The 23,620-nt window shown below is 39.6% G+C and overlaps 2 protein-coding genes across 26 annotated transcripts in view; both read right to left on the bottom strand.

Moving 5' to 3' along the window:
• Window positions 1-22,863, bottom strand: part of LOC119498442 (discs large homolog 1-like protein) — a 136,857-nt gene extending 113,994 nt beyond the window's left edge. For 4 of the 23 annotated variants that reach the window (XM_037787372.1, XM_037787380.1, XM_037787376.1 and 1 more), the window contains exons 1-2: window positions 21,894-22,862; window positions 11,637-11,768 (exon numbers count right to left, since the gene is read on the bottom strand). In XM_037787372.1, the coding sequence (XP_037643300.1) occupies window positions 11,637-11,768; window positions 21,894-21,912 (151 nt within the window). In that variant the 5' untranslated portion in view covers window positions 21,913-22,862. Of the gene's footprint in view, window positions 1-11,636; window positions 11,769-21,893 lie in introns of all 23 variants that reach the window. The other 19 variants (XM_037787384.1, XM_037787379.1, XM_037787369.1 and 16 more) reach the window with 6 other exon arrangements.
• Window positions 14,251-20,332, bottom strand: LOC119498484. Of its 3 annotated transcripts, none has more exons than XM_037787460.1 (6): window positions 19,198-20,332; window positions 17,872-17,899; window positions 16,801-17,380; window positions 16,343-16,759; window positions 15,967-16,122; window positions 14,251-14,940 (listed from the first exon to the last, which is right to left on the bottom strand). In XM_037787460.1, the coding sequence occupies exons 4-6, from the start codon at window positions 16,505-16,507 to the stop codon at window positions 14,596-14,598; spliced, it is 666 nt and encodes a 221-aa protein (XP_037643388.1). In that variant the 5' UTR covers window positions 16,508-16,759; window positions 16,801-17,380; window positions 17,872-17,899; window positions 19,198-20,332; the 3' UTR covers window positions 14,251-14,595. The 3 variants fall into 3 exon arrangements, 2 of the variants coding, with proteins under 2 accessions (XP_037643388.1, XP_037643389.1); XM_037787461.1 differs by adding an exon at window positions 15,784-15,869 and having other exon boundaries at window positions 16,343-17,380; XR_005209121.1 differs by lacking the exons at window positions 14,251-14,940; window positions 15,967-16,122; window positions 16,343-16,759; window positions 16,801-17,380 and adding an exon at window positions 17,388-17,718.
• Window positions 22,864-23,620: the final 757 nt, after the last annotated feature.

Below are 23,620 nucleotides of genomic sequence, written 5' to 3' on the forward strand. Positions count from 1 at the left end.
AACTGCAAATGCAACCGTCCTACAAGTGTAGAGATACAGGACACCTGCAGAAGGTAAATACATGAACTCTCGCAAACACATGCAAACTCTCGGGAGAGTTTTACACAAGACGGATCCTTTCTAGCCGTAACCGCTAAGCTGTGCGTTTGATGGATTTAGCTCTCCGTGTGATTCGTCTGCTATAAACGTCAGACGACTGCTGCTGGGCACCGTTAAGAGACGAGACAAATCATAAAGAGACCTAGAACCTGAGCGTTAACCCATCAGACTGAATCGCTGAGGCCTGGTTGTGGTGCGGCAGGTTTCCCCCTGCTGCAAGTCTGAGCGTTCTCTGGGGAGGACGACCTTTAACGCAGCACCGTATTGATGTCCAATAAAAAGGGACCTCTGTGGAATTGTGGGAGACTGTTAAGAGATCATTTTACAGTGAAACCAGCAGCGAGAGGTTTCCAGGGTTGGAGGTTTGTGTTTGACAGCAGCAATGCTGTTACAACAGAGGCTGACTGTCTGGATCTACTGGTTCTCTGTTGGAACCACAACAGAACTCAGCTGCTAGTTTTTGGTTGTGATTTCTAGGTTGTAGCGGCTCAGTTATTAAGCTAGAGTGAAGATACTGGTATCATATGAAACTAGAAAACCTGATGAATCCATCGGTACCAACCATGATCCATAACAATGACCACAGAGAGCTTCTCCTACAGCACACACTGTGGACTGAACACATGACTAAGCCATGTTTTTATGAGAGAACAGAGACTTCATGTTACAGCTGGCGGCCGCGGCCTCGGGTCATGCTGATTTGTCTCTACCCGCCGCAGATTTGCTGTCAGTAAATAAGTATTTTATTTTGGCGGTTTGTGGAGAGAGCATACAAGGAAACAACTATAAGCTTTTACACTTATTTCAGTCAATCAAACAAGATGAATCGCCCCTCAGATAATCATGACAAGGAGGAGAATAGCCATCTTTTCATTATTTTATACTCAGCGTTTCAGCCCTCGACTTCTTCAGGATAACAGTGAGTGATCATCTGACTGACTTACACACTGCAGGACGGCTGTGAGTTCAACAATGAGCATAAAGAGGTCATCTATAATCGTAGCCAAGAAAGGCCTCGACATCAAATTATGAAAACCAACAAATGCAAAATACAGAAAGTAGATAATCATCTAGATTCTTACGTTTAAATTATGTCCACACAAGAATATTAACGCAAACTTCATTTTAATGCCACTAATTTCTTTAACGCAGCTTGTGATTTTTAGGTTGTAGTAGCTCAGTTTTAAAGCTAGAGTGAAGATACTGGTATCATATGAAACAAGAACACCTGATGAATCCATCGGTATCAACCATGTCATACTAGCTTGTCATGAAAGAGGCTAAATAACGCTCCAAACTTACACTACATTTTGGCGATAGAAAAATTGTCAAAGGAGTCCCTTGACCTCTGACCTCCAGATCAGTGAATGTAAATGGGTTCTATGGGTACCCACGAGTCTCCCCTTTACAGACATGCCCACTTTATGATAATCACATGCAGTTTGGGGCAAGTCATAGTCAAGTCAGCACACTGACACACTGACAGCTGTTGTTGCCTGTTGGGCTGCAGTTTGCCATGTTATGATTGGAGCATATTGTTTTATGCTAAATGCAGTACCTGTGAGGGTTTCTGGATCAATATCTGTCATTGTTTTGTGTTGTTCATTGATTTCCATTTTTTATATTTATTTATCCATCTATTTATTAATTCTTTATCTATTCCATTTTCCTTTTTTTTTTTTTACATTTATTCATCCATTTTTTTTATTTTCCATTCTTATTATTTATATGTATTTTTGATTTTCCATTTTTTTATATTTATTCATTTTCCTTTCAATGTTTATTTTTTATATTTATTTATTTATCTATTTATTATATTTATTTATTCATGTATTTATATATTGTATTATACATAAGTAAGTACATATACATATGTACCTGTGAGGGTTTCTGGACAATATCTGTCATTGTTTTGTTAATTGATTACAATAATAAATATATACATACATTTGCATAAAGCAGCATATTTTCCCACTCTCATGTTAATAAGAGTATTAAATATTTGCCAAATCTCCCTTTAAGGTACATTTTGAACAGATAAAAAATGTGCGATTACATATTTTAATTGGATGGGATGACATTTTTTTCATGACAAAGAACTTAAAGATCACAGACTATAATAGTCTTCAGTTCACTTGTTATTTTCAACTTCTAGAAATTAAATCAAATGAAAAGGCGGTCGGCAGATAGCTGGCACCTCTACAGAGACCCGGTGGCGGATCACAGAGCAGCCCTTTCTGTGATCATATTAACCAGTTAGACCGCCACGTCTGACACAAGAGCTTCTGTTAAAGTCTAATAAAAGACCACACCTATTTAGACTGCTGTTGCTATCAGAATATACCACATTAACAACTCCCAGGATAACACGTAGAGCACGAACACACCACACCCAGAGTGTGTGTGCAGAGGTCGACGGCGTGGATCAAACACCGGTTTAACGTTTTAAATGACATCTAATAAAAGCCGGTATAACTGGAACACTTTAAGAGGTTTTTAAAGCTGAATTCAAGAAGTAAAACTTTATCATATCTTAAAGTATGTCAGTCTTTAACACGCAGATGATTCAAGCCGCTAATTCAAACCTTGTTTTGTCAGTAAAAGAGTCCGACACACAAAGCAGTGCAGGTTGACAGCAACACACTGTAAACCAAACTGTCATGTAAACAAGGGGAAAGGAGTTATGGAAAAGTTACAAATATGGATATATATATATAATATTGAGTGGTGCTACTCAGATCCTTCACTCATACTCAACCTTGAAACCTTCAAAATAGAGATGTAGAGAGCGTTTCAGAGACTTTTAAAGAATGAAAATAACAAAATAATAGGCCTACTTTCAATTTTCCTTTTAATTCCCGGGAAAGAAAACTGAATAATTCACCCTTCTGGTGACAATGTGTCTTAAAGTCACAGAGCTTTCAGTCCCAGACTATAATATTCTGCAAAGATTACAACTAGATTTCTTTTGAGATGATGTCACATCCTGCCATCTCTGACTACATACAGGCTGAAACATACAAATCAAACATTTCTACTGGATTCATTTAGATGTTTTCCAAAGTAAACGTTCCTAGAAGTGTATGATTCAACTTTTTCCCCGTGGTCTAGTGTTAAAAACATTAACAAAAATTGCAATAAATCATAATATTGACTTGCAATACGTATCAAATCGGCACCGAAGTATCGAATCAGGAGAAAAGTGTTTTGTCCCAGCCCTCGTCAAAATGTCTCACAGAACTGTAAATGCAACCGTCCTGCAAGTGTAGAGATACAGGAGACCTGAAGGTAAATACATAAAATCTAACGAACACATACAAACTCTCGGGAGAGTTTTACACGAGGTGGATTCTTTCTAGACGTAACCGCTAAGCTGTGCGTTAAAAGAAGAAAAACAGTTGAGAAAGAAGTTGCTGCAGCCATCAAATCCCCCGGTGAGTACTTCCAGAAGTACACTTCAATGTAGTGCACTTACGGGGTAGGATCGTCTCAAATCGAATACTCTGCGGCGCACTGACCGGAAATGACGATCGCAACATTTGACCGTGGCTCGCCACCCGCCACAATATCTTCTGAAAGCAGAGTGGAAATTACGTTTCCAACGTCGTCGCCTACGATGTGTCCTCCTGTTGGCTGAAAATGCACCGGTATGTTGACGTATTGTTTTATTCTGTTATCTACGTCTGTTTGAATAGTGGTCGTGGCTCCGCCTCTTCCGCTACGTAGCCAAGATGGCGACAGTTGAGTGTGGAAAGTGTCCAGCGTTCCACACTCAACCATCTGACCGTTAGAGTACAACATCCGGGTACTTTGAGTGCACTGCATTTTGCCGTACTTCCCAGTGTGAACGCACTTATGCACTCAAAGTAGTGAGTGTAAGAACAGAAGTACGCGGATTGGAACACCTTTAAAGTTGTTAAAAGTTACTAATTTACTCTCTATGCTTCGTTACGTTACTACTCCACTGTTTGTTTAGTCGTTACTGCAATACAGTGAGTCCGCGACTTGCTGTCAATCGGTTTAGTTTATACGGAGGTTACGCTACGGCGCTCACAACGGTCGCTCTGACCATCCTGCTACGTTGATATGAATGGGAATGTCCGTTCTACGCCTTTTCTGTTTCTACGCTTCAGACACACTGTAATTAGCAGAGTAACATCCAAAATCTTTAGGGCCGAAAAACTGAATGTTGATTTATTAAATTGAAAAGATTCAATGGACGCCATCTGTTTCTCTGAGAGGAATCAGGCCAGACTGAACTGAAAGAATGAGAAGAAAAACAGAAACTGTGTCTCTCTCTCTGTATAAATCAGCAGCGGGGGGGTTGGGATTATGGACTGGGGGTAATCGTCGTGTCCACAGAGGGATTACACCGTGCTCGGACGGCTGCAGACATCGCTTTTTGGGGGGGTTTGGCAGATTGGAAACTGTGTGGCAGAAATCTATTTTTCATCCGATGCTGGGATGTCAGGGTGAGCGTGACAAACGCACCGAGGCCGAGACATGCTGCAGCGCCACTACATTAGATAAATTATCATCTTATATCAGGAGTCAAAGCAGGACTGATGACTGATGACTCAATATTACAATTCACTGTCCTTAAATGGAATCATATTCTGATTATATGATGATAACATGTTATAATTCTGACTTTAACATTATTGATTCCAGCTGATTTTTGCAAACATTCGCCATATTGTGACATCAATATTGGAAAGTATTCTGATTAGGGCTGTCAATCGATTAAAATATTTAATTGTGATTAATCGCACATTTTTTTATCTGTTCTAAATTAACCTTAAAGGGAGATTTGTGAAGTATTTAATACTCTTATCAACATGGGAGTGGACAAATATGCTGCTTTATGTAAATGTATGTATGTATTTATTATTGGAAATCAATGAACAACACAAAACAATATCTAATATATTATTATATTTAACAGCGCAAACAAGTTGACCTGATGTTTCCCTCATCCTGAACCTTGACACCGACGTGATGAACCAAACTCCCTTTACACTCATCTCTGATACTGACATTCAAACCGATCCAAGTGCTCATGCAAAGGATGCACTATGCAAACAATAGTACTCTCTGGATTTATGTAATCACTTAACCTGTCATGTGTTATAAGAGGAAACTAATGTAAAAGAAACTAGTGTCACTGATGAAATATTTATGGAGCTGAATGTACGAGAACAAGAATCAGCTCACATCCTTTATTCACCATCTCGTGTGTATGTACGTGTATATATGTATATATATACACGTATCTCCTGATTCGATACTTCGGTGCCGATTTGATACGTATTGCAAGTCAATATTATGTTTTATTGCAATTTTTGTTAATGCTTTTAACACTAGACCATGGGGAAAAAGTTGAATCATACACTTCTAGGAACGTTTACTTTGGAAAATATCTAAATGAATCCAGTAGAAATGTTTGATTTGTATGTATCATATATATATAGGGCTGTCAATAAATTAAAATATTTAAACTCACGAATGTCCATATTTAATCGCAATTAATCGCATATTTTTTATCTGTTCAAAATGTACCTTAAAGGTAGATTTGTGAAGTATTTAATACTCTTATCAACATGGGAGTGGACAAATATGCTGATTTATGCAAATGTATGTATATATTTATTATTATAAATCAATTAACAACACAAAACAATGACAGATATTGTCCAGAAACCCTCACAGGTACGTATGTATAATGTATATGTATATGTAGTATATGTACTTACTTATATATAATACATAAATAAATAAATAAATAAATATAAAAAATAAAAATTGAAAGGAAAATGAATAAATATAAAAATGGAAAATCAAAAATACATATAAAAAATAAGAATGGAAAATAAAAAAAATAGATAAATAAAAGTAAAAAAAAAAAAATTAAAATGGAATAGATAAAAAATAAATAAATAGATAGATAAATAAATAAATACAAAAAATGGAAATCAGTTAACAACACATAACAATGACAGATATTGTCCAGAAACCCTCACAGGTACTGCATTTAGCATAAAACAATATGCTCCAATCATAACATGGCAAACTGCAGCCCAACAGACAACAACAGCTGTCAGTGTGTCAGTGTGCTGACTTGACTATGACTTGCCCCAAACTGCATGTGATTATCATAAAGTGGGCATGTCTGTAAAGGGGAGACTCGTGGGTACCCATAGAACCCATTTACATTCACACATCTGGAGGTCAGAGGTCAAGGGACCCCTTTGAAGATGGACATGATAGTTTTTCCTCGCCATAAGTTAGCGTAAGTTTGGAGCGTTATTTAACCTCCTTTATGACAAGCTAGTCTGACATGGTTGGTACCGATGGATTCATCAGATTTACTAGTTTCATATGATACCAGGATCGTCACTCTAGCTTTAAAACTGAGCCCAGTGATGCCAACTCTTTGTCCAGTGACAGTAACCGGCAGCACTAGCTCCAAAAGTCCCTGAATTTAAAGAGAAAGTCGCCACTTCACTGACAGCCCGTCGCTTCAGGCCTCCCTCACTCGCCCACTAGGATCATCATGAATGTAAACTTAGTACTCACAGCTGTCAAGACAGCAGCTTGTGGAAGACTCAATGAGTGCACACAGGTAGACGGGCAGGTAGGCAGCACCCATAAGTGATTGGACGGGTTTATCACAGTCCTGCCACAGATACCGGATTCTTTCTTTTGTTTTTTTTGTCAGAGCATTTGATTTATTGATTGCTGTCGGCATGTAAGGATATTTCAAATAATATCACAAAATATGTGGTCGAACAACACTGCCAACAATGCCTTAAAAGTTGAAGACGTCTGTCGCCTCTCTACTGTCGGCGATAAAGGCATAAAAATGCCAGAGGAAGGATGACGATGAAGATGAGCAGAAAGCAGGTCACTGAGTTCACACCGATGATCTCCACTCATCTATTAGTGATGAAGATGCTGAGAGGAGGAACCTGAACTGCAGGATGAACAGAAAACTGAAGGAATCGAGCCGTCGCTGAAGGAACACTTTTAAAATAAATAAATATATATATATACATTGAGTCTTTGTTTTGTGCAAAAATTAGGGCTGTCAAAGTTAACGCAATAATAATACGTTCATGCAAATTAGTTTTAACACCACTAATTTTACGTGTGATATTTAGGTCCTAGTGGGCTCAGTTTTAAAGCTAGAGTGAAGGTACTGGTTCATATGAAACTACAAAACCTGATGAATCCATCGGTACCAACCATGTCAGACTAGCTTGTTGGGAAGGAGGTTAAAAAACGCTCCAAACTTGTGCTAAATTTTGTCGAAGAAAAACTATCATGGCCATTTTCAAAGGGGTCCCTTGACCTCTGACCTCCAGATATGTGAATGAAAATGGGTTCTATGTTGATAAGAGTAATAAATACTTGACAAATCTCCCTTTAAGATACATTTTGAATAGATAAAAAATGTGATTAATTGAGATTAACTATGGACAATCATGCAATACATATTTTAATTGATTGACAGCCCTAATATATATATATATATATATATATATATATATATATATATATATATATATATATATATATATATACTTGGACATGGTGAATAAAGGATGTGAGCTGATTCTTGTTCTCGTACATTCAGCTCCATAAATATTTCATCAGTGACACTAGTTTCTTTTACATTAGCTTCCTCTTATAACACATGACAGGTTAAGTGATCACATAAATCCAGAGAGTATTATTGTTTGCATCGTGCATCCTTTGCATGAGCACTTGGATCGGTTTGAATGTCAGTATCAGAGATGAGTATAAAGAGAATACTATCACAATACTTCGGTGCCGATTCGATATGTATTGTGATTCTACATTGCCATTTTTGTTAACTTTTTGTAACACTAGACCATGGGGAAAAAGTGGAATTTTCTTTTTAATTTATAAGGAACATGTAATGTTTTATACTTCTGGTGAATATAATCCAATCAATCTGATTTCCATAGATGTATTTTGTATATACAGTTCCCTTTGTTAACACCTTATTTTGAAAACCGGACGTAGTCCCGCGTGTCTACTTCCTCTAACTTCTCCAAGGTGTTCTCTAGGTCTCCCGTCAGCTCCGTTCTCTTTATCCATCCATGGTCAGCTCCATCGGGGACGTTTGAATGCAGAGAACATAAATGTCAGTATCTGGGTGCTCTACAGTCGTAGCGTCGGCCCATTTGACCACGGAGACGAGAGCGACAGCCGGCTCCACCGCCACGTTACGATAACGTTTCCTGTCCGTGACAGAGTTAGCATGCAGCTTTAGCTCTGCTCTGTGTAGCTCTGCTTTTCCTGTCAATGTGTGAAACCCAAAGTGTTTCCATCCTTTACTGGATGTGTAGTGTTTACCACGCTGGATTTAACATGTGAGGGTGCAGGTCGTATCCACGCTGACCCTCCAACGTTAACTACTTTCTGAGGTTTGTTTTGGTTGACGGATACGGAACATATACGACGTCACGTTACTCAGACTACCACAATAAAAGCGGTAATTCCTTCTACCTCCACATAGACTCAGATGAAGCAAATATATCGATTCTGGCAAATCACGACACATAGGTGAATCGATTTTTTTTTCCCACTCTTAATATTTAGTGAATCAGACCTTGAGACGGGGCAGATAGCGGTTGCAGTGATATGTAATTCATGGTACACTTTCACAGTCAGGCAGCTGAAACAGTGCCAGACACCAAGTCAGTCAGTCAGTCAGTCAGTCAGTCAGTCAGTCCTGAGGAACTCAAACAGATCGAACCACATTCCTGCTGCTCGGCGTCCGTTAACCCTGCAGCAGCATCTCAGTTTCCTCTGGTCCCGTTAGCTGGCGGCAAAACAAGTCAGATAACTGGTTTCTATATTTGTTTGTTTGTTTTTGCGCTCATGATCGTGACTTTGAGTCAAATGTTTGTAGGTAAAAGTGGAGGATCATCACTTCATAATCAAATGGATTAAAAAAAGCATATTGACACACTACTGTTATGTTTCTGCACAGAACACAAACAGATTGAGAAATGACTCTAAACACCAACAACAGGACCAACACGGTGACTAAGCGTCCACAGACCGGGAGCTCGTTGAGAGCCGTCAGTCTCGTTACGCTGTGATTTATCGCACATTTATTTAATGTCACAGAGAAAGAAGCTCAAAGCTACAGACATGATGACAGGACTCATGCTAGGGATGTTAATAAATGAACCGTCTTTAAGAATTTTAACCGATTAATGCTATCGGACACAGGAAGTCGGCTCGGGTCTTGAGCTGAGGAGTCATAGCATTTATTCACCGACAAATAAACTGTGCACACGCTGTCTGCCGCAGCGATAACGCCACCGTCAACCCCACACTCACCGCCGACACACACACAAACAAGGTCTGTCGGACACGCGGTAACGTTGCGCTGCGCTGACAGACCTTCAGAGTGTGACCAGGATCTGATATTAACTTTTTTCACTTCCTGCTCCAGTGGCAGGTTAAGTATTTTTATTTTATCTGCCACTTTTGAAATCTCTGCGCTAAATGAAGGAATAACGTTTTAGATGTTCAATATATTTTACACAAAAAACATTATATTCACAGTAAATTACATTGTTCAAATTACACCGTAGCATCTCCTTCTACAGTACTGTGTAGGCTACAGTACCGTAACCGTAACGTTACCGTTAACATTAAACAGTCTAACGTTAGCTAACTGGTAACGTTAATCCTAGAAACTTTATCTCATTGACTTGGGAATAATTCCTCGTTGCCGCTGCAGCTGAGGTCAGAGGCCGACGGTACAGTATATGTTATGTGTGTGTGTGTGTGTGTGTGTGTGTGTGTGTGTGTACGTGCGGGACGGATCGGGCGCATACAGTGTGCATGCTTGTGTATGTTTACGTTGTAATGGAGGTTTAATAATAACGGTGCTCTACACAAAACGTGCAGTCATTTTCGTCACCGTTCATTCTAATGTAACGGGTATTTTTCTTTCAATTCGCGTCCCAAATTCGCCCCGGGACGGCGAGACGTCCTTAGCGTTTTCCATACCTGCCGAAGTGGCCTGATGATTTTATCTGCCACTGCCAACAATTTACCCGCATTCGACGGGTGGCGGGTGCTAATTTCAGACCGTACATGTGTGACAACGGGGAGCATGAAGCCACCGACAACGCTACAACTGCTAACATAGCACATAAACAGACACGGTCAGTCGGGCACGACACACTGATCTTGTCAGGTCGTTTATCGGTTGAAAAAAAAATTCAAACTTAGCATCCCTATTTCATGCTCATTCTCTACGTTGTTATAGTGTTCACTTTGACAGCCCTAGCTTCAGAACTTCAAGTTACCAGAACAATACTTTTTTCCAAGTTCACTCTGAGAAATATAAACATGTTATTCAATAAAAACTTTGAATTGAACAAAAGAAGTTGTCAAACGTTAGAGGTTGTCTCAAAACAAGCAGCCGTACAAGAACTTTGTCTAAATAAACTAAAATTGTCAAAATGCTGATTTAAATCTGATAAGAATAAAGAATAGTCGACAAGAAATCTGACGTCAACTTTCAGTCAGTTTTGCAAACTTTATACCAAAAATAAACACCCAGAATTACTGATGGTATACACACACACACAATCCATCCATCTCTCCTCTCTAACATCAGATCACAGTGAACATCGTCTAACCTCTCCCGTCACCACAATCATCCTCTCCGCTGCTGTTTTCTCATCTTTTCAGGACTTCAGCAGATTCCTTCAGAGGTTGTTTTTTTTCTACCAGATGCTGCTGCTGCTGTTTGTGTTGTATGAGCGCTCTAACTCTCAGCCCCCGAACGGGACGGTCACACTGACACACTTTATGACCTCTCGCCACGCTGCCACGGCTCAAACAAACACGAGGACAGCTGATGCCGACTCTTTCCTACAGATGTACAAAGAATTTACCCCCATCTGAAACACATGAACACGCCTCCGGGCCACAGAGAAATGTAACTATAGCGGCGAGCCGCACTTCGCACTTGCAGGGACATGAGCTCATTATTGGAAAAAAAGAAATATCCAATCAGCAGTGAAAATGAAAAAGCTATCCAGCGAATCACTGCACATTCAAACCTTACAAATGTATCTTATTGTTCTTGTTGTTTCTGATCTTGGACTGTGCATGTAGATACAGGTGTTTGTGTACTTCTTGATGCCATTTATGTCAAATAAATTCAGATTTATGTGTCAAAGAAAAGTGCTTATTCGGATGAAAAATAAAAGCTTTTATTAATTTTGTGTTTCCACCATACTGAAACTTTCTGCTCTGAGAGTTTATGTCTCTGAAATGAATTTGCGTTCTTGTGACACGTATAGCTTATTAACTTTTTCAGGACAGCTCCTTGCTTTCCAGGATTTTTTTAAACAATCTTGTCATTTTTCCAGGACCTTCCATGGCTTGAAAGCCGCGTGATAAGTAGGAGCCCCAGGACTTTTCCAGGATGTGTGGGTGACCCTTTGTTAAATAAGATCAGAGAGAGGCGTTCGTACCTATGAGAGCCTGGAAGAGGTTGCTCTGGAAGATGTCGATGACCCTCTGGATGGAGTGTCGGAGCTGCCGGTCCTCGGCGTTGTGCAGCTTGGCCCGGTACTCCTCCAGCAGCAGCAGGGCTCGCTGTGCATCTGGAACAGGAAGCAGAAGAGGTTAGCCGGGGATACAGCGGAGCATTCGCTGCTGCCGGTTCACTCTGGGCCTCCTCAACCACTAATGAAAACTGATCTGAGACAAGACGGCAGACGAGCGTCGCAAAGGTCTGAATGAGCAGCTGCAGCTGCTTTACTGCTGCAATAACCCGCCCCCCCCCCCCTTGAGTGTTAATACTTTAAAAAAAAAAAACACAAGAACTTCAAGACTGCTGGAAGGTTTTATGTCAATATAGATGGAGAACCAAAGTATAAAAAGTCAGTGTGGCTCAGCACAGAGCGACGCATCAGATCAGATGAGTTTACAAAGCATCAAAACTTCTGATTCTGCAGCTGAAGAAACGTATTCTCACTCAAACCAAAACTAAAAGAAATCAGATGAAATGCTCATGTTGATATTAAAAAGTAATAAAAGATAATTCAATGGCCTGATTTGTTTTTAAAATTTAATTTTTGACTGGACCGCAGAGCCACGGAGTGACTGACTTAAGGCTGCACGATTATGGCCAAAATGATAACCACGATTATTTTGATCAATATTGATATCACGACTATTCATCACGATTATTCATGATTTAAGCGACAACTATTACCTTCAAATAAATTGTTTTCACATTCATGCTGTGCTACATTCCTGCTAATGTAGAAATTAGGGCTGCACCATGTTGGAAACTACTTTTTTTCTGCTATATATGTATATTCCAACATGAGAAAAAACAGGAATATTCACCCTAACCTTTTATTAGCTACATTGTAAAGTTAAATGCTTCAATCTGGTGCACTTTGGGAGCAAAATTAGCAACAATGAGAGTTAGATAAACAATTGTATGCTCAAAATTTAATCATAAACACATTGGTTGTATAGATAATATCTATCCCCAAAAGTGAAGCCAAAACATCTGGATCACCGGCTGGCGGCGGGCTGTTAGTTTAGGCAGTGCTTGATTTGATGTGCAGCAGTTTTCTACGAGCAGAACGCACATTTAACTGTGGGAAGCCAAAATTGGGATCGCGATCAATTTAATTGTGCAGCCCTAGACTGACTGAGTGACAAAGTTACACGATTGGTCGGCCGAGTGTTGGGAGTTTCCTCATTGGCCGTTGCTCTTTCCAAATGAAAAGCAATGAAAAACAGTAATTTATGCAAATGAGCCCGTCCAGCGCAACACGTCCGGCTCACGAGCTGTGAAACTAGGCGATCTAGTTCTAAAAATGAAACCAGAGATTTTGATGGATTGTTTAGACGGAATAACAGAAAGTTTACGAGCAGGCCGTCATGTTGTTTCCCGTTGAAACGGCGAGCAGAAAACCAGGGACCAATCAGGTGCTTTCCACGATCGGGTACGTCACCGCTTGAACGGCCAGATGGGTCAAAGTGTATAGAAGCAAAGACACGAAACTCTGGTGATTTTTGACAACAGCCGCTGCCACCATTTTGGACTGAAAAAGCGTATTATATTTATAATATTTTATTGTTCAACACAGGCCATTTCGATAGAATATGACCATAGAATATAAATTATTTATTTTACTTTTATACGGCACTTTGTCATTTTACCGGCGTCCGGTAGTCGCTTTAAGTCCAAAATGGCAGAAGCGTAGTTCTGCGTCTAGGCGCTGACGTTGCAATGGAACGAACTATTGACTTTCACTTCTTTTCAATATACGTTCTTTTCCCCGAGTGTCCTCGCCAGACATGGTGGACACGTACCGCTGAATTTAACATTGTAAACATGACCACTGACTATTAGTGAAACAATTTAACCACAAATGTACAAACTGACCGTACACGGTCCAGACATATACTCCGTTTGGACCCAGGCTTGTTTAAAGACTTTTTAAGGAATTGAAAAGAGAGTTAGAAGTAGAGTTGAAACAGTAAGTGCCAGTAACCATTATTCTCATTATTTAATAATCTGCTGAGTGCAAATACAAAATAATAAATGTAAAAAAGCTGATTGACTCTGCCTTTTCTTGTCAATGCAAGAGTTCGTTACCAAAATGTTGCTGTATTGAGCCCTGCATCAACAGCAGTGGATTCAAACACAAATACATAATGCAAACCACACAACTGTTTGTGGTTTCACTGAACAGTGGATTCACAATAGAAAAAATGTAAATTCTGCAAAGAGTGCAATGGATTCGCAATACATATAATGTAACCTTGCATTAACCGTTTTCACAGTGTATCAATAGGAGCATATACATACTTCAAACGTATCTTCAGAGTGGATTAAGAACAGCAAATACAGTTATAAACCCAGTGTAAACTTGTCACAGTAGATTTAAAAGTGCAAATACAAAATACTGTCAACTGTTACCACAAACAGCACATTTTCAAGAGCAAATACAAAGCCTATCTCATAAGTAAACTAAACATGGTACAAAGTGAATAAGGCAAAATTAGAGGTGGTGCTTTGTTAAAAAATGTACTCCCAAGGTTAACCCTGCGTGTGGACAACAGTATTTTCAAAGTGGATTTACAAATAAAAAAAACAAACAAATATCAACCCTGCCAAAAAAAGGTTTTCTCTGAGGAATAAACACAGATATGTAAACCTTGTACAAGCTGTTGTCAAAGAGGATTCAAAGTAACAAATTAAAAATAGCTGCTGTATTTTTAAGTTGACAGAGCAGCAAACTAAAATGGTTACAAACCCTCTTTAAACTGTTTTCATAATTGATTCATAAAAGAAAATAGTGTCAACTTACAACAGTGGATTCACAAAAGAAAATGAAAAAGCAGTCAAAATGGTATAGCAATACCCGAGATGCTTTTGAGGACAATTCAAATGTCCCTTGGTTTTTAGTTTTTTTGCTGGCAGTGCAGTGTCTCTGACCCTTTCACTGAAAGAGTTTTTAGAGTGAGTGCTTTGTTAGAAAGTTTACCTCCATCCAGTTCCATGAAAACCTTTTGGACTACCTCAAAGGTGAAGCGGAGGTCAGCAGGGTAGCCGAGGTTCAGGGCAAACATGAGTCCGAACAGCATAGCAACAGCTAATGCTACATTATCCAGATCTTGCAACACCTTGATGCTTTCAAGGACAGTTCCAATGTCCTCAGGTTCATCACTTGAAGCATGTTCTTTAAGAACATAAATCCCAACAGTGGTGTCTTCAATGGCCTCCTTGACGGCGTTTTCATCCATGCCCTGTACAAAACAGATAAAGGAAGGTAAATAAAGGAATGTAAATAAGAACTACTTAACCAAGCCCCTACTGAGAAAAGAATAAATTAATATAAAATTGGGCAGGCATAGTGACAGTATATAGACAAGATAAGGTGGAAGTTAGAATGAAGATAAATTTAGAGAAAAGGACAAGTAATTACAGTAGAACATTAAAACAAATAGGTTTTTCAGATGATGTTTAAATCACATGAACGCTGTTGTGGCCACCATACTGCTAGTCAAACTTTGACCATCACATTGGAGACTGACTTTTGTTTTATTATCTTTCAATTGCTTTACTCATGTCAGAGAACTGTGTAGCTGTTTAACAAAATGAAAAGGATGAAACATGAAAGAATGACACATTAAAGAATAAAATAATAGATGAGCAACAGAGAGTGAAGATGTAGACCTAGATCGGGTGAATAGTTACAAAAGTGATGCATTGTAATAGAACAACAGCAGTGGCCACGGCAGATGGCCTGAAACTACGATTAATTTAACTGATTACTCTTCAGATTGTTTTCTTGATTATTCAAATAACCTGACATTTTCAAATCAGTAATGATTTAGGTAAAAAATATTGAAAATAATGATAAATACCCACAACTACAGTCTAAAGTCACATCTCAAATTTGCTGTTAGTTTAACCAGCAACCAAGAAACATTGTATTGATTTTATAATGGTATGAAACAGATTATCAAAATTATAATCAATACATTTTATATTAATCAATGAATTATTTCAGCCCAAGTGATAAAGTAGGGCAATAAGAGAAGGCTGGAAGATAAAGGGAAAAAGTAAGCACTGATTCATGTACATACCACATATTCCCGCACAAGGTTCTCTGGATCTTCACCCATGTAGATACAGACTCCCTTAATGATACGCTCTCGTCTACATCATCACACTGACAAGAGGTTTTCTTGATTAGCGTCTTAATTCAGCCAATGTGCTTTATTTTAAAGTCAACTACTGGTGTAAACTGTCATATGGGTATCACTTACATCAGCCATTTGTGCAATGATTGTTTTGAGCCTTGCCCCTAGCTGTCCTCCTCTCTTTTGGAACATCCTCGTCAGGTTATCAGAGTAGTGGTCCAGCTGAGACAGGAACTTGGGTTGAAGTGGGACGGTTGTGATTCTCTTGAATTCAGCGTTGATCTGAAAACAGATAAAGAGCACAAAGGAATCAAAAAAATGTTAAACATCAAGGAGAAAGCCACCCTCACACATACTGCAGACCAGGACAGTCTAGGAGGAAGATAAAGCACAGATGAATAATAAACAATCAGGCATATTAGCAGTTTGCCAGTCTACCCAAGAATTTACTTTTATCTTCAGCAAATCCAAGATGAAAAATCGAGCATGAGATAAGCCTTACCTCACAGACTTCAAACAAAGCAGGCCACCTAGCCATGAAATCCTCCACCATTGGTACATCACGAACGACTTCATGTCTTCTGTGTGCGAAAGTCTTTTCCATCTTGAGTTCCACAACCTCTCTGTTGTTCCTCTTCTTTACATCTAAGAGCAGAGCTTTCTGCATGGCCTCCAGACTCTCCTCAGTTTCTGCCGATGGGTATGTCGGGCAAAAATTCACCTCAAGCTCTCTTTGCCTTTTTGACACCAAAGGCTGCACTGCACTGTCCTGCAGGTTTGTTTTTTTAAAGAGTTCACTGCCAACCTCTGGGCAGCCCAGTTTTAGATAGTTTATATTTTAAACTGGTCTTCCATCCGCCACATCCAGTGCAGGACCCTTGCTCAGTTAAACATGGATGTGTCTTGATAAGACTCTGGGCTACCTGTTCCATCTCTTTATCACTGACATAGACTTTATACTGCACAATTTCCTGCACTAAACCATCAAGGATGGATGACTTCAACTTGGGATCTGGAATAAGTACAGTGCCATTTTGAATATAAGCTAATCTTGCTTGCTGAAGTTTTAATTCAGCATCGTAGGTGAACTTAGGCACATGAAAAACAGCAGGCCAAGAGGACCGTGAGCTTGTAGACTCACTCGATGACAGTATATCTGTATCCACAGATCCATCTGACAGGGACGAAGAGTCATTTACAGGGGAAGAAGTGAATGCTTGGGGTCTTAGGACTGGATTGAAAACAGTGGACCTCTGATCATCATGCTGCATAGTGGTGGGCCTTGACATATCAATGACTTCAAGAGTACCTTTGTCTTCTACTTCTGAAACTGAGGTGAGGTTAAGGAACTCATTTCCAAACAAGGAATCCATAAATTGAAGTCCATTTTTTCCCTGAAGTCCACACTGTTTCTTCACTTCAACGATGAGGTCATCAATGGATGCAGGGAGTCCAGGGGAGAGAGTCAACCTCTGACAGCTGCCATCAGTCAAGATGATCTTAAGGATCACAGCAGTCCCCATCCTCAAAGCTGTTTACTCTGCACAGACACACACAACAATGATTAGACGTCAGACATACATACATTTTAGATTTCAAGTTCAATTTAATACTTTTAAAGACAAATTTAAAGAAACTACATTTCAGGCTGATTTTTGGCCAAATCACCTTTTCCCAATTCAAACCATCACTGCAGGTCAGTATAAAGGTCAGTACTGTATATCTGGTCCATGTCAGATGTTGACAAAAATAAATTTAAAAAGTTAATGTTGAAATGAAGACCTCATGAATTCATATTTAAGACTTTCTAATGAATTTTTAATGAACCCAATACTATACAATTGAATTTCAAAAAAAATGTAAGGACCTGCAGACACCCTGGAATAGAATTATGAAATAGAGTAAGTTATTAAATATATATATATATATACATATATATATATATATGTGCAGCACCTTCCTGTAACCCTCTCCCCTCCCCTTCCCATCTATAACAGCAACACAAAATAAAATAAATGTGACAGCACTTACCAAATTCTGTGCAAATAGGATGATGGACCTGTGAAAGAGAATATTTAGAATCTGTGAGGTGAACTCAGTGGATTAACTCAACTTCTTAAAAGACCAGAAACAAATACAACAAAAGCACAAAGCAAAGATCCAACAGACATTAACTCTGAAGTATTTTCTGTAATATGTTACAATGTTGGACACAATGGCAAGCTGGAAATACTTTTAAATCAAGTTTGAGTCTGACTTTAAGAACGTTTCTTCATTCATTTGAACACTTAGCTGATGTTTGTGAGGAGAGAGGGGATGAGAGACACTAACACGATTAACATAGGTGCAAATAACTTGCGTTTACCTTTACACACACACAAGCTCTCTGTCTCACACACACACACACCGTTCTAAACGTCGTATTAATTCATGCAACCCCCCCCACCAACTGTATAACCGACCGCCCGCTCGTATTCGCCGACCCCCCTCCACCCTCCGCCACAGTCACGCTGCCCGGAGCCCCTCCGGAGCAGAGGAGCGAGGCTCGGCCCGCTGACTGCTCTCTGCTCTCTACCGGCTGTCAGTACATTGAAGCACTGTTATCAGCAGCGGGACCTACAGTAGCCACTGTTAGTGTTGGTGTTTAGCCAGCTAGTTAGTTAAAGTGTGTTCCAATCCACGTACTTCCAGAAGTACTTCGATGTAGTGCACTTTGTGCACTACGTAAATTTCAGCTGGGTAGGATCGTCTCAAATCGAATACTCTGCGGCGCACTGACCGGAAATGACGATCGCAACATTTGACCGCAGCTCGCTACCCGCCAAAATATCTTCTGAAAAAAAATGAAAGCAGAGTGGAAATTATGTTTCCTACGTCGTCGCCTACGATGTGTCCTCCTGTTGGCTGAAAATGCACCGGTATGTTTACGTATTGTTTTATTCTGTTATCTACGTATGTTTGAATAGCGGTCGTGGCTCCGCCCCTTCCGCTACGTAGCCAAGATGGCGACAGTTGAGTGTGGAAAGTGTCCAGCGTTCCACACTCAACGATCTGACCGTTAGAGTACAACATCCGGGTACTTTGAGTGCACTGCATTTTGCCGTACTTCCCAGTGTGAACGCACTTATGCACTCAAAGTAGTGAGTGTAAGAACAGAAGTACGCGGATTGGAACACACTGTTTGTCAGTTAGTTAGGTAGTTAGCTAGCTAGCTAGCTAAAAGGCTAAAATATGTACACAAACAACTCGACAGACTGTTGTAATTGATACTTAGTGTAACGTAACGTTACGAAAACAACATTCTAGTGGAAATGTCGCCTACTTGAACACGAATATAAATGAATATGATGAACTTACTTGTTCAGTAGTTAGGTCTCTGTTGGAGGAAACATGTTGCTGGACAATCTTCAGTTTACGCGGTTAACGCTTCTTCTTCTTCTTCTTCTTCTTCTTGTATTGCGGCGGTTGGCCTCCAGCTGATTGATGCACTAGCGCCACCTCCTGCTCCGGAGTGACCAATGACAGTTGGCCCCGCGCTTTTTAAATATATTCCATTTCCGTTGGTGACGAAACTCAATTACAGCGATTTCAATTTTTCAATTCAATCACTTTCTATCAACGCAAGAGAAACTTGTATATTCAACATTTCCCATAAACAACTGAAGTCTACATGATTAAACCATGTTTACACAAGGAATATGAATGAATTGTGTTACATATGCTAACTACATTTTTGTAAATTCAAAGACCTGCTATTTCCCTTTTTTCCAGTGTAGAAGAAAGCCTAAAAAACATCCACACTCATTAAATATATGGCCTCTGCTATAAAACACAGCAGTAAAAACAGGCAATGGAGACATATTTAACAGATAATTAAATACTGCCGAGACAATTACTTGATAAGTCCATCAACCGAAAATTATCGTCAATAATTTCAAAAAACAATTAATCATTTAAGTCATTTTTTAAGCTAAAAATACCAAAAACATCCTCTGGTTCCAGCTTCTCAAATGTAAAGTTTTCTTAATGATATAAAATTGCTATTTTCAGTCCTAATAATTAACCACCAGGACTTTAAAAAGAAAGTCAAGTTAAGGTTTATGGAGAACTTGAAGTATAGATTTTTCTACTTATAATTTTATGTAATGTTTTGGATGTTTAACTTGCCATCTCTACATCAATTATCACTTGTGGACTTAACTGATTTTTTTGTAGTAATGTATAATTTAATGTCAAATATACTAATCTAACATAAATAAAAACTCCACAATAAGGCACTGAGAGCACAGATATTTAACAGATAATTGAAGTAATGGGGGTTTCTTAAAAAAAATCAATCAATTAAGTAATTGACCTTGGTAAAAGACAATTTTACTGTATATTTTTTGCTTTTCAAATAATTTCGTGCACTTTTTTGTTTTTAACTTTTGGTCAAAAAATACATTAAGACATCACTTTGGACTGTTATTGGCATTTTATAGGTTAAGTTATTAATAAACAAATAAATAAATGAAAAATCATCAAAATATTATTTAGACAGCACTTGGGGCTGTTATTGACATTTTATATTGTTGAATATTTTGCTTATGAAATCATTTTGTGCATTTTTTTTGTATTTATCTTTTGGTCAAAAAATACATCAATTCATCACTTTGGGCGGTTATTGACATTTTATAGGTTAAGTTATTAATAAATAAACAAATAAATAAATAAATTACAAAATATCTGATCCTCAAAATAGTCTTTAGACGCAGCCCTAATGACACAATTTGGGATTTATTTTTAAAAGGATAAAAGTGAAAGTACACAAGTTTATTAATATCATAAATATATACGAATATTTTTCTGATTATTTTGTTTTTATACAGTTAAACTACTTGAAGAATGCTGTTTAACTTGCCATCTCGACATCAATTATCACCCAGTGGAGATAAATTGGGAACTTAACTATGTTTTTTTTGTAGTTATGTGTGATTTAATGTCAAATATACTAATCTAAAATAAATAAAAAGTCCACAATAAGTTCTCTGAGAGCACAGATATTTAACAGATAATTGAATTGATGGGGGTTCTTTAAAAAAATCAATCATTTAAGTAATTGACCTTGGTAAAACCCAATTTTATTTTATTCATTTTCTTGCTTTTAAAATATTTTTGTGCACTTTTTTTGTTTTTATCTTTTTGTCAAACCAAAAAAAATAAAAATAGGCTGCAATTAACTCACTATTGACACAATTTGGGATTTATTTTTAAATGATAAAGGTGAAAGTACACAAGTTTATTAATATCATAAATATATAAGAATATTTTTCTGATTATTTTTATATATACATATACATATATATATATATATATATGTATGTATATGTATATATATATATATGTATATATACAGTTAACCTACTTGAAGAACTGCTGGTGACCGTTGTAAAAATCATTTAAATAATTGACCTTGGTAAAACCCAATTTTATTTTATTCATTTTCTTGCTGTTAAAATATTTTTGTGCACTTTTTGTTTTTATCTTTTGGTCAAACCAAAAAAAAAAAAAAAAAAAAGGCTGTTATTGTAATTAACTCACTATTGACACAATTTGGGATTTATTTTTAAAGGGTAAAAGTGAAAGTATAAGAACAAGTTTATTAATATCATAAATATATAAGAATATTTTCTGCTTTTCTTTTCTTTATATATATATATACATATACAGTTAACCTACTTGAAGAGCTGCTGTGGCCGTTGTTAATGTTTTATTAGTATTGGTGTATTTTTAGTTGGGCTGGTCTCCAGACAAGGTGCCCCACATACACAACTTCAGTTAGCAGCCGCGGCTAACCGGCGGCTACATAGCAGCACTACTTTAACTCACTTTACCTGACCCGGCACGGCCCGGCCCAGCACAGGCCGACAGAAAGCCGTGCGGGCTGCTGTGTTCCTGTCGAGTTACATATAAATACATACATGTATTTATGTGTGTGTTTTGTTGGAGGGGTGTTTCTCCAGAGTTGCTGCAGCAGAGAGCTAGCTGGCTGAGAGAGAGAGAGAGCGGCTTACCTTTCTTTCTGACGGGCATGGTCGCTCTGGCTCTGGCTCGGCTCGGCTCGGCTCGGCTCGGTTCGGAGCTAGTTCCGTGTTAGCCACATACACTCCTCACACAGGACGGTGGTGTTGTTGTTGTTGTGTTGTTTGTATCGGTTATTCCGCCGGTTAAACCCCGCTGTCACCGCTCCAAGTGTGCAGAGAAGAATCCCTCCACGACGACACCAAGTTACACACAAACACCAACACTAACAAACACACAACTAACACACAACTAACACACAACACTAACTAACTAACAAGTCTCCGTGGAGGAGGAGGAACTAGCACACAAACACAGACCCGGAGGAGTCCCGGTGAAAAGTAAAACCACAGAAAGCGAGCCGGATCCAGGAAACAAACAAAAAAAAAAAAAAAGCTCCGGTCCGTTACCGACAGTCCGTGCTGTACTTCCCCGCCTGAGAGGCTTCCTGCCCCGGCGTGCACCGCGCAGCCTGACCGCTGCGGCGACACGAAGAGAAGTGTAAACCTATCTTTCACCGACTGAGAGCTGCTGTAGGAAACACTGAGAGGCAGCGCGGACCCTGTGCTGCTGCTGCTGGAGCTGCTGCTGCTGCTGCTGGAGCTAGTGCTGGAGGTGCTGCTGTGGAGGAACTGATCAGATCCTGGATGCTTATTCCAGAAAATTAAAAAAAAAAAACTTCAAAGTGCAGCCTGGTGGCACACCTAAACTCACACCGTGCCAAACCCAGGCTGATTTATCCCGCACTGGCACGCACGCTTTATATACATATATATACAGTATATATATATGTGTGTGTGTGTGTGTGTGCGTGTGTGCGTGTATTATTCCCAGCACAGCCTGCATTCGTGTCAAACTTCTCTCAGTGTGTAAATCCCTCCTCTCTTTTCCTTCCACTTCCTCTTTATTCCTCCTCTTCCTCCTCCTCCTCTTCTTCCTCCTCCTCAGTCTCTTTCCTCCTCTTCCACTTCCTCCTTCTCCTCTTTTCTTCTTCCTCCTCCTCCTCCACCACCTCCTCTTCCTCCTCCTCCTGCTCCTCCTCCTCCTCTTCCTCCTCTTCCTCCTACTCCTCTTCCTCCTCTTCCTGCTCCACCTCCTCCTCCTCTTCTTCCTCCTCCTCCTCTTCCTCCTCCACCTCCTCTTCCTCCTCCTCCTCGTCCTCCTCTCTTCCTCCTCTTCCTCCTCTTCCTCCTCTTCCTCTTGCTCTTTCTCCTCTTCCTGCTCCTCCTCCTCTTGCTCTTCCTGCTCTTCTTCTTTCTCCTCTTCTTCCTCCTCCTCCTCCTCTCTCTCTTCCCTTCCTGCTCTTCCTCCTCCTCCACCTCCTCTTCCTCCTCCTCCTCCTCCTCTTCCTCCTCCTGCTCTTCCTCTTCCTCCTCCTCCTCCTCCTCCTCTTCCTCCTCCTCCTCCTCTTCTTCCTCCTCCTCCTCCTACTCCTCTCCTCCTTCTCCTCCTCTTCCTCCTCCTCTTCCTCCTCCTGCTCTTCCTCCTCCTCCTCCTCCTGCTCTTCCTCCTCATCCTCCTCCTCCTCCTACTCCTCTCCTCCTTCTCCTCCTACTCCTCTCCTCCTGCTCTTCCTCCTCCTCCTCCTCCTCCTCCTCCTCTTCCTCTTCCTCCTCCTGCTCTTCCTCCTCCTCTTCCTCCTCCTCTTCTTCCTCCTCCTCCTCCTCCTCCTACTCCTCCTCTTCCTCCTCCTCCTCCTACTCCTCCTCCTCCTCCTCAT

The sequence above is a fragment of the Sebastes umbrosus genome, chromosome 12 (genome assembly GCF_015220745.1).
Source record: "Sebastes umbrosus isolate fSebUmb1 chromosome 12, fSebUmb1.pri, whole genome shotgun sequence".
Taxonomy (NCBI): Eukaryota; Metazoa; Chordata; class Actinopteri; order Perciformes; family Sebastidae; genus Sebastes; species Sebastes umbrosus.

Excerpts from the sequence above, each read along its gene's own strand:
- LOC119498484 (XM_037787460.1), bottom strand. The coding sequence starts at position 16,507 with ATGCAGAAAGCTCTGCTCTTAGATGTAAAGAAGAGGAACAACAGAGAG. Across the intron at positions 16,123-16,342 it reads CTTTGTTTGAAGTCTGTGAG|ATCAACGCTGAATTCAAGAG; the intron begins GTAAGGCTTATC and ends ATCTGTTTTCAG. Across the intron at positions 14,941-15,966 it reads TCATTGCACAAATGGCTGAT|GGCATGGATGAAAACGCCGT; the intron begins GTAAGTGATACC and ends TGTTTTGTACAG.